The sequence below is a fragment of the Chenopodium album genome, chromosome 11 (genome assembly GCF_948465745.1).
Source record: "Chenopodium album chromosome 11, dcCheAlbu1.1, whole genome shotgun sequence".
In the NCBI taxonomy this organism is placed as follows: domain Eukaryota; kingdom Viridiplantae; phylum Streptophyta; class Magnoliopsida; order Caryophyllales; family Amaranthaceae; genus Chenopodium; species Chenopodium album.
The window spans coordinates 46,490,974-46,501,500 of record NC_137844.1 but is presented as its reverse complement, the minus strand read 5'-3'; the positions used below and the strand labels follow the sequence as shown (position 1 = coordinate 46,501,500).

Sequence of the window (10,527 nt, the reverse complement as noted above, 5' to 3'; positions counted from 1 at the left end):
TAATAGTGGAAGAGGTATAGAAGGTGCCTACGGCTCTCCAATTCCAACCGTTTTTTACGCACACGACAATACGACATCACCACTTCTTCCTACAAACAAAATCCCAAATGAGAGCCAAAATAATCCAAAAAAAAATTGCAAAATTCAGACAGTAAATAATTTAATTTATACAAGTACATTTTTCAAAATTCCAAATTAAAATTTTAAATTTAATTTAATTTCCCAAAAAAAAAAAAAAAACCTGAAAAGCAGAGAATAAGAGAGAGAAAATATAGACAGAGTGGCCGTTCCCAACGGCCACCCCCCACTCTCCCTTCTTCTCACCTTGGCCGGCCTACGTGCTCCGATCACTCTTCCTCCCTTTTTCCAACCCAATTTTAGTTTTTATTTTCTTTTAATTAATAATAAATAAAATCCTTCATTTTATTTATTTGTTTAATTTTTTTAATTTCCTGGAAATTTCCCAGATAGAATTAGTCAATCAATTCATCAAATTTAATTTAATTTGATTATTTGATTGATTACCCACATCTCCATTTTTGTTCTTTCCTCCAAATTTCCCTTTTATTTTTTTTAATTTAATTTTGTGGGGTTATTATTATTTTTTTCCCCTTCTACAAAAATAAATAAAAATCAATCGAAATGCAGAATAACATCTTGTCAACGATGCGAAGTTTGAAGCTTATAGATGGTTGCAAAAGCTCACAAGTTTACGCCATTAATCCTAACTCCGCCACCAATGGCGGCGCCAACAGCGGCGCCGGTAATGGCGGTGGTGGTGGTGTTGGTGGTATCGGCACGGGTGAGAAGCTTCTTCATCAACTCCAAGATCATCTTCGAGTCAACTCGGTTCGATCCAAAACTCGAACATCATCGAATTTAGATGCAAAGATCTTACAAGCGAATCTTGTTCAAGAAGCTTTGTTGCCCTTTGGTTTACCTTCAACAGATCTAGTAGAACCCCAGGTAGAAACTTGTCTTAAATTTGTTAATTTTGTTGAAACCCTAGCTGATGTTTATAGAAGAATTGAGGGTTGTCCACAATTTGAGAAATGGTTGGTTTATGTTGAGCAATGTGCGATTTTTCGAGGATTGGCTGACTCCAAATTGTTTCGGCGTAGTCTTAGATCAGCTAGGCAACATGCTGTTGATGTCCATACAAAGATTGTGTTAGCAGCGTGGTTGAGGTTTGAGAGGAGGGAAGATGAGTTAACGGGTTCGTCGCCGTTGGATTGTTGTGGGAGGATTACTGAATGTCCTAAGGCTAGTATGGTTTCTGGGTATGATCCTGAGTCGGCTTTCGATGAGTGTGTTTGTCATCATCGTAGAAGGGATTCGGGTGGTGTTGACGGGGTTGTGGTGGGGAAGGAGGGTTTGGGTGGTGTTACTAGGGTTGAGGATGAGGAATGTTCGACGTCTGAGGAGGATTTCGATATGGCATTTGTCGTGGGAGAGGAGGAGGTGAGGTGCATTCGGTATAATATCGCCTCGCTTTCTAGGGCATTTAAGACATTGTTGTATGGGAGCTTTGCAGAATCAAGGAGGGAGAAGATTAATTTTACTCAGAATGGGATATCTGTCCAGGTTATTAGAGCCTTGGAGTTGTATAGTAGGAAAAAGAAAGTCGATTCCTTGGATCCGCCACTGGTTTTGGAGCTACTGTCTTTGGCAAACATGTTTTGTTGTGATGAATTAAAATCTGCTTGTGATGTTTATTTATCATCATTGGTTATTGATAAAGAAAGTGCTTTGACGCTAATGGATTATGGGTTGGAGGAGGCAGCATCTCTTTTAGTGGCTGCGTGTTTGCAGGTGTTTCTGAGAGACCTTCCTGGTTCGTTGCACGACCAGAACGTGATGAAATACTTCTGCACTCCGGAGGCTAGGGAAAAATTAGCTTCGACTGGGCATTCTTCCTTCCTGTTGTATTATTTTCTTAGTCAAACTGCTATTGAAGAGGACATGAAGTCTAATATAATGGTAATGTTGTTGGAGCGTCTGGTGGAAACTGCAACTGCATCATGGCAGAAACAACTTGCATTTCATCTACTTGGTTGTGTATTTTATGAGAGGAAAGAATATAAGGATGCACAGAATTCGTTTGAGGCAGCTGCTGAAGCAGGTCATGTTTATTCGATAGCTGGTATTGCTAGGACAAAGTATAAACGTGGACACAAGTACACAGCATACAAACTGATGAACTCATTAATCTCTGATTACAAGCCCTCTGGGTGGATGTATCAGGAACGGTCGTTATATTGTGTAGGGAAGGAGAGACTGGCAGATCTTGAGAAGGCGTCAGAATTGGATCCAACCTTATCATTTCCTTACAAGTACAGAGCGATTGCGCTTTTAGAAGATAATAAATTAGGAGCAGCCATCTCTGAAATTAACAAAATTATTGGTTTCAAGGTCACTCCAGACTGCCTTGAGTTGCGGGCTTGGTTTTCTATTGCTTTCGAAGATTATGAAGGTGCTCTCAGAGACCTTCGTGCACTTTTGACTTTGGATCCAGACTACATGATGTTCCATGGAAAAATGCCTGGAGAGCAGTTGGTAGAGCTCCTTCGCTCTCATGTCCAGCAGTGGAGTCAGGCTGATTGCTGGATGCAATTGTATGATAGATGGTCCTCCGTTGATGATATTGGATCTCTAGCTGTTGTGCACCATATGCTGGCAAATGATCCAGGGAAAAGTCTCCTTCGGTTTCGGCAATCTCTCCTTCTCCTGCGGTGAGTACATACTGCATACCTTAAAAGTTTGTCCAGTATTTTCTGTTTTTTTAAAGAGGAAGTTAAGCTTAGTAAAGTTTTCTGCAGATATTAATATAAATCTTCTTTGTGATTTGTGTCTACTCATTAGCCATTTTAGACATCTGTTAACCTTGTGGCCAATGTTGTGAATCACAATCTCTTTTGCAAGTGCTCAATTCTGAAGACTGCTTTACATTCGTTTAACATTTCTGTTTTCTAATATATTTTTCCTATTGCTGTAAGCTTAGAGAGAAATTACAGGGGAACGTAGGTAGATAGATAATAGTTTATTCTAGGAACTATAACATATGGGACTTTCTGAAGTGGAATCCTTTCCAAATTTTGACCTGGAATTATCTAAGCTCTATATAGAGTTTCATATCTTGTCTGCTCTGGTAACCTCCACATTGGTGCCATGTTAATCCATATTTACACCTCGTGATTTAGAGCTTTTGTTTTGGTCATCTCTTTTCCCTTCCGTTCTCTTGTCCTTCTACAGCATCTTCTAGTATTGTGTGTTTATCTCATTTTACTTACCCTACCTTGCAAACCTACATCCTCTATTGCTGCTAAAGGTTCCCTGTGCAAATTTTGCCACTTCCTTTTTATAACCTTTAGTTAGTGAGTTACACTTACATTCCCAAATTTTGCAACAATTAATTTTTTCATCTATCTTGCTTTAAGATGGTTAAAGCTGTTTGCTGCCTCTGATTGTTGAAGCAAAGTTCTTATTTACATGTCATGCTGCTGGTTTTGTTAATTGAATACTCCAGTATTCAGTGTTCTGGATCTCACTGCTTTTGTTGGTGGAATCTGTTATTGTTTTTTGTTTAGATGTGAGGTACATGATTTAATTTTATCTCTCAATTAGACTGGTTCTCTCAGTTAGAGGTATCTTGTATTCCAGGAAGGGAAAACCCTGATAGAATTCTGTGCTTACCATCCTGAAGACAGTGAAGAGTAAAGTTGTCTTAAGGACCAAAAGGGATTATGCAATTGATATTATGCTAAGTATTACTGCAAAATTGTGAAATTATGTGAATTTGTTCTAAATTTTACTGAATTTATGTGAATTCTGTTCTAAATTTTACTCTTACACCCCCTATTGCTGCTAAATGTATCCTGACAAGTCTTTTCCCTATTTCCTGAAACATAATTGACAGGTTAAATTGCCAGAAGGCTGCAATGCGTAGTTTACGATTGGCACGGAACTGTTCCACTTCTGACCATGAAAGGCTCGTTTATGAAGGGTGGATCTTATATGATACAGGCCATCGTGAAGAAGCTTTAGCAAAGGCTGAAGAGTCCATCACCATCCAAAGATCATTTGAAGCATTTTTTTTGAAAGCATATGCTTTGGCAGATTCAAACCTTGATGAGGAGTCTTCATCTTATGTTATCCATCTCCTGGAGGAAGCTCTTAGATGTCCTTCAGATGGTTTACGTAAAGGACAAGTATGTATATTATTGAAACACCTGTTGGTCTTATGATTTAACCCATAATGTTGTTATTCACCCAGATCTGCTTTTCTGCAGGCTTTAAATAATTTAGGTAGTGTCTATGTAGACTGTGAAAAGCTGGATCTTGCTGCTGATTGCTACATGAATGCTCTTAACATTAAGCACACCAGAGCACATCAAGGTTTAGCAAGGGTCTATCATGTCAAAAATCAGCGAAAAGCTGCATATGATGAGATGACAAAGTTGATAGAAAAAGCCAGGAACAACGCATCAGCTTACGAGAAACGTTCAGAATATTGTGACCGTGAAATGGCAAAGAGAGATCTTACCATGGCAACACAACTTGACCCCCTGAGGACATATCCATATAGATACAGGGCAGCTGGTGCGTTTACTAATTATTTTATTCTTTCTTTTCTCTGGTTTTTTTTTCTAATATTTAAAAAGGTTTTATCTTTTGGTCTCATCATATTTTCTTCTTAAATAATCACCTTAATTGAACTCATTGAAGTTTGCAACCTCTATTATTGAAGTGAAATTTTGTTGATAGGGATTAAAACTCAACTATTCCAACAAATATATATAGGTGCAATTGAAATAATGTTGTTCTTGTGACATTGTCCGTCAGTCCGTCGCGTACAATGACTCGCTGTGTTAGAATGTATCCCTTCCATTGCATCCCCTTTCTTTGCTATAATTGGTCCTCCCACAATGGTCGCAATATGTAGAAAAGGACCAAACAAACAAAGAGAGAAGTATTTGCATGACAAAGTAGAGAGAAGAATGTGGATTGGGCATTAATGTTGAGCTATTCTACATTAATTGTGTTAATGTTTATTAATTTTGGGAAGGGGCCATCCTTGTTCTTCTAAATAATTGCACTTAAATATTGGGCTTGCGAGCTGATGTAGATTAATAGTATTAAACACGTTCACATCATGATAGGTGGTGCATTTTTTGTTATGCATATACATGATTGAAAGCCGATTTATGTGTTTTTTTCTTTTCTTTTCTTTTTTTTTTTGGCTTGTGTTTGTTAAAAATTCACACTTCACCAGCCATTCCATTACATCCTCTTCAAATGATTTTTTTTTTTTTTTTTCCCCTCCTGAGTCCTGACTTTATCATTTACTATATCTTGTTTTTAATTTTTAATCAACTTTGTTTTGTACTTTATATCATACAAAGACAAGTGTAGCTCCATACATGACATTGTAATTCCCCCAATTGTTTGAGGGGAAAGGAGGCCAGGTAGCTGAATGTTTATCCATCAATAGCACTGGCTATCCGCCTGTCCTTAATTTAAGGATAAGAAGTGATAGATTGAGCCAATGTTTGAGTACCAGATACTACAGTGCTGTAAATAGTTGATAAGTTGATAACACTGCATGTCAACCCTGTCTTACATCACTTTTTTTTAAAAAAATATCCATGTATAAGCACCAAAATTACGTGAACATTGTTAAACTTGCTTGGTATTGAATACCCATCACAATATCATATAACCAGAGTTCTGAACACAATAATTTGTTCAAGCCTCTAGAATCTTGATTAAAGCACCATGTCATTTCAACATGTTTTATTGAAAAAAATTCCTGGAGCTTGGAAAGATTTCAAGTTTTCAAATAGCACATCTATACTTCTTTATTGTCTGGTCAGGCTTGTATGATGTTTTTTGTCGATATAGTGAACTGCATTATAAAACTCTCAATGTTAGGAAATTCAACTTGGATTAGTTTGCATTGCAGTTGTGTAGAAGTAGCTCAGCAAAGCTTTACCTTTCCATTTGTGGTGGACTCCTAGTTCTGCATTAATTTTACTCCATTGTAATTTTACTATTGAAAGTGGTAACTAAGAGAATAAAAGAGATAGGTGGTAAAAGAGATATATTGATGTAATAGAGAGAGGAAAAAAAGTGGAATTTCATTGTGGAGGGAGAAATTGATTGACTGTCATCATTGCTTTGATGCTTAAAAAAACTGTTTTGTTCTTTTATTAACTGTTTAATTACCTGCAGTACTAATGGATGACCACAAAGAAGAGGAGGCAATAGCAGAACTATCAAAAGCTATTTTCTTCAAACCAGACTTGCAGCTACTCCATCTTCGAGCTGCATTTCATGACTCTATGGGCAACAATGCTGCCACACTTCGAGATTGTGAAGCAGCTCTTTCTCTTGATCCCACCCATGTAGATACACTTAAGCTTTATAGTGAGGCCCGAGAACGAATTTCTGATGAACAACTTAGCAGATGTGATTCCATGAACAGAAAAGATGCACCTGACATTCCTGGCACCCTCAACTATGCTTCAAGAGCATTTCAATGAAAAGAAATTGGGCCACCACTACCAGTTGGCATTTGCAAATATGTTAAAAGATTGGTTACCGGCTTCATGTACAAGATGTTCAAAAGAGAAATGAACATCTGAATTCGAGGAAACAGGATGAAAGAGGCAAGTCGAAATGTAAATATTATATCGACTTGGTTGCTGTGAGAATAGCAGCGACTTAACCCACTGCTGCAGCTTGTTTTATGCTGCAGCTGAGGATTTTGATTTTGTGTAGATGGCAGCTGTACACAGGGTTTCTGTCTTGTTGTAACATTATGAATATCTTCTTTGTATTGTTTTGCATTGGAGAATTGGTGATTTTCCTCCCCTTGAATGACACAAGGAGGTTTGTACTTCATATAAACTGTGTTGCTTACATTGAGCATTCTTCTCGTAATCGTACCTAGTTCTGCTCCATCTTCAGTCTGTCTACAATCAGACTTTAACACCAACTCTTTGCTGTCATAGTTCCGGATCAGACTTATTTCATAGTCAAGACTCAAAGAGTCAAGCCTTTGAGAAAGTTATTCTTAACCTGAAGTTATTGTTACTGGTAAAACCTACAAAGAGTTTACAAAGTCATCTTTTTATTTATTTATTTATTTATTTATTTATTTTTTTTTTGGTAATTATTGTAAATTCATTAATAATCTTTAGAAAAACAGAGCAATATAAAATTATAAACTAGTATTAAAAAGGTTTCATCACTACCTCAAAATTATTAGCAACTTAATTCTGAACCACAATTTTTTTGTAGTGGTCCTTTTGAGCCACCCGTGACTTGCCAAAAGCAAAAAACACAAAATTAAAAAAAGACTTAGTTGAATGCACGAGAAACCACAGCTTAAAGTCCTTTACAATAAATCCATCCAACAACCATTACCATTTCTCATATCTCCCAAAAAATCATACTACAAACTTAACATGATCATACAAAAGTATCACTTGTTCATAACCCAACATATATCCTGTAAGTTTAGAGAGTAGATATGAAAGACATTGATATAAAACGCCCGAGGAGGTTAGATCTCAATGCTCCACTCTTGTCAACCAGACGATCTAACTTTATTCCGGCGACTGTTAGAGATATGAGATCTAGCTTAGAATTATCGCGTACAGGCTCCCTACGTGGTTTGTCTAATAGGGTGCCCTTCTCATGGGAACAGAGTCCTGGCAAGCCTAAAGACGCTATAATAAGTGATCGTAATGGTGTGGAAGAAGGTAATAAAGTCTTGCCTCTTCCTAAACCACCTCCAATCCGTTGGCAGGAAGACGATCCTACATTAACCAACCACAAAGACGGTGACAAAGGAGACTATGGTGAAGGTATAGCTGACAACGTTGACAAGAAGAAGAACAACAACGACAACAATGATGATGGTGGTAGTTTTTCGGATGCCATAGACTTGTTCTCCCTAGCAGAGTCATTAACTACTAGCGAAAGACTCGATATGGAGAGTGATTTTAATGGAGATAATGGATCATTGTCACCAAATTTCATGATCCAAAGATTTCTTCCTGCAGCAACTGCATTGGCTGCATCATCATTGTCAGCTTTAGCAGCTATTAAGGATAAAAACAATCATCCTAGTAGTGATAAGAAATATATGGGGGTGCTTTCTAGCAGCAATCATTTTAGGGATGGATCATGTGTTCCTAGAGTAGCAGGGGAAGCATACTCTTCAACTAAAGGTTGTGGGTTCCAAATCTTTTTTCCATGGCGCGCTAAACACAGGCTATGTGGAGTTAAGAGTCCTGTGCGACGCGTTCATGCCAACATGAAACCTCAAATTAGCCCAAGAAAGAAGTAAAAAGAAATTTTACCTGGCAAGATACACGAATCTAAAGGTTCTCCTATCTCAGGGATAGAAATAAGTAATCATATGTAATATATTATTGTATGTAACCATTGTAGTGTCAACAAATGTAAGAAGTCGATATTAATGGAAGATATAATGTATTTGCACTATATATTGAGATTTTTTTTTTTTTTTTTTTTTTTTTTTTTTTTTGGGAAAGTAAATTGAGCTACATATGGCGTTGTGATGAGAAATAAAGTATGCATGCTTTTTCTACTAGCTTAATTTTACGTTTGAGCAATAAATTGGTGAGATGAAATTTTGAATCTAATTTCAACTTATGCACATCAACGTCGTGCAAAATCTCTTATACGAAGTAGGTTCATATGTGGTACTTGTTTTCAAAATTAGGTTTACAATGGTACATATAATTAATCCCTATATGCTTAAAATTAATCCCTATATAATTAATCTTTTATACGAAGCACTTGTAACGATATTCTAGTCACTGACGCAATGATATTTTTAATCATAACCATACGTTCTCAATATTAAATCTACACCATATATTAAGTTGATTAAATAATGAATCCCTATATGCTTAGTGTACCATAAAAATAATCACTGGTGTAAAATAAAGGATAATTTATCAAAAACCTCCCTATAAAACATATATATTTTTTTAAGAAATCGCCTTATAAAATTTTTGTATGCTAGAACACACCTTAACGTAATTATTTTTTATTTTTTATTTTTTTTTATTTTTGGCAAAAACACACCTTATGTTAGATTACATAATATTCATGTTTTTTTTTTTTTTTTTTTTGAAAACAACGGAACTCATCGATTAATTAAGGGATAAAACATCCATGAGTACATAAGGGCCAATTTCTTGGGGATAATGATTCACCCAAGTTTTTTCACCACCAAAGGGAATAAACTTTGCGAGATTATGGGCGACACAATTGCCATCATGCCTTACATGTGACCAAGAGACAGAGTTAAAGCTAGTACAAAGAAGAACCCAATACTGTATCCAAATCAGCTGCATACTTTGCTCCTTTGGATAATCGCTCAATAACAAGCTTGCAATCAAATTCGACAATTATATCCTGCATTCTGTATCTTTTGCCCAGTTGCAGCACCAGCAGTAAAGCTTTTGCTTCAGCCACCTTGAGAGCCCAATAAGCACGCACTTTTCTCGTTGTAGCATAAAGCACACTCCCCTTGCAATCTCTGGCGATCACACCCAACCCAATCCAGCCCTCATCAGCAAGGGAGGCGTCTGCATTCAGCTTAATTACGTTTGCAGGGGAGCAGACCATTTCTTAAGGCTATTGGCAGCACAATGGCCAACATTCTTCAGAACACGAGCACTAGCTTTATTGACCTCCTCTACATATCTAAAGACACGGTTAGTGATGAGCGTGTTAGGAGTGAATTTATCCTCAAAGACTTTGAGGTTCCTATTACCTCGGATACACCACATAAGAAACATTCCCCTTTGCTTTGTCTTTGCATCCAACTCCTTCCAGCTAACAACTAAGTCGCGACATTGCAGCACCTAAGTAGTCATCCCACAAGCCTTGGACTCTCATACACTCCACGAACACATGTGATACGGTCTCCATTGCAGTGTGGCACTAGGGACAAGTATCATCCTCCGCTATGTGTCTGTACTTGAGCAAGCTACGCACTGGCAAGTTGTTAGTGCAGAGTCTCCAAAAGAAGTGCTTCAGCTTTGGGGCAACGTTGGCCTTCCATATTTCCACCCAGGCTTGGTGAAAGGAGTCCAAATCAAAGCCCTTACCAAGAATGTATGAAGATTTAACCATGTAATCACCTGACATTGAAAATTCCCAAGTTTGCTCATTTTCACAGTAGCTTTCACTCAATGGAATGGCCAGAATTTGCTAGGTATCTTTCTCACTGAAGTTGGCTTCAATGGTCTTGTAATTCCATTCCCTTTGCTCAGGGTCAATCAAATCACAGACCTTGGTCAAGTTGGGAGCCGCTTCTCCTAAAATAAATTGCCCATCACCATCAGCTAACCATGGGTCATTCTATATGTCGATTTTTTTTACCGTCTCCCACTTTCCATATGACACCTTCTTTAACAAGGGCCTTGGATGAACAAATGCTTCTCCAAGCATACCCAAGATAGGAAAGTCACAATGAGATTA

The 10,527-nt window shown here is 37.5% G+C and overlaps 2 protein-coding genes across 2 annotated transcripts; both read left to right on the top strand.

The window, feature by feature from the left end:
• The first annotated feature begins 228 nt into the window (after positions 1 to 228).
• LOC145567628 (ethylene-overproduction protein 1-like) lies at positions 229 to 6,962 on the top strand. The gene is made up of 4 exons (XM_081626951.1): positions 229 to 2,732; positions 3,917 to 4,208; positions 4,290 to 4,599; positions 6,232 to 6,962. Exons 1-4 carry the CDS (start codon positions 643 to 645, stop codon positions 6,540 to 6,542), a joined length of 3,003 nt encoding a protein of 1,000 aa, XP_081483077.1. The 5' UTR covers positions 229 to 642; the 3' UTR covers positions 6,543 to 6,962.
• Positions 6,963 to 7,359: 397 nt separating this feature from the next.
• LOC145568974 (uncharacterized) lies at positions 7,360 to 8,514 on the top strand. Its single transcript, XM_081628350.1, has one exon. The coding sequence runs from the start codon at positions 7,535 to 7,537 to the stop codon at positions 8,354 to 8,356; it is 822 nt and encodes a 273-aa protein (XP_081484476.1). The 5' UTR covers positions 7,360 to 7,534; the 3' UTR covers positions 8,357 to 8,514.
• Positions 8,515 to 10,527: the final 2,013 nt, after the last annotated feature.

Bases quoted from the DNA above. Each gene is read 5' to 3' on its own strand.
- LOC145568974 (XM_081628350.1), top strand. From the start codon at position 7,535: ATGAAAGACATTGATATAAAACGCCCGAGGAGGTTAGATCTCAATGCT.
- LOC145567628 (XM_081626951.1), top strand. From the start codon at position 643: ATGCAGAATAACATCTTGTCAACGATGCGAAGTTTGAAGCTTATAGAT. The intron at 2,733-3,916 runs GTGAGTACATAC...CATAATTGACAG, and splicing joins CAATCTCTCCTTCTCCTGCG to GTTAAATTGCCAGAAGGCTG. The intron at 4,600-6,231 runs GTGCGTTTACTA...AATTACCTGCAG, and splicing joins ATATAGATACAGGGCAGCTG to TACTAATGGATGACCACAAA.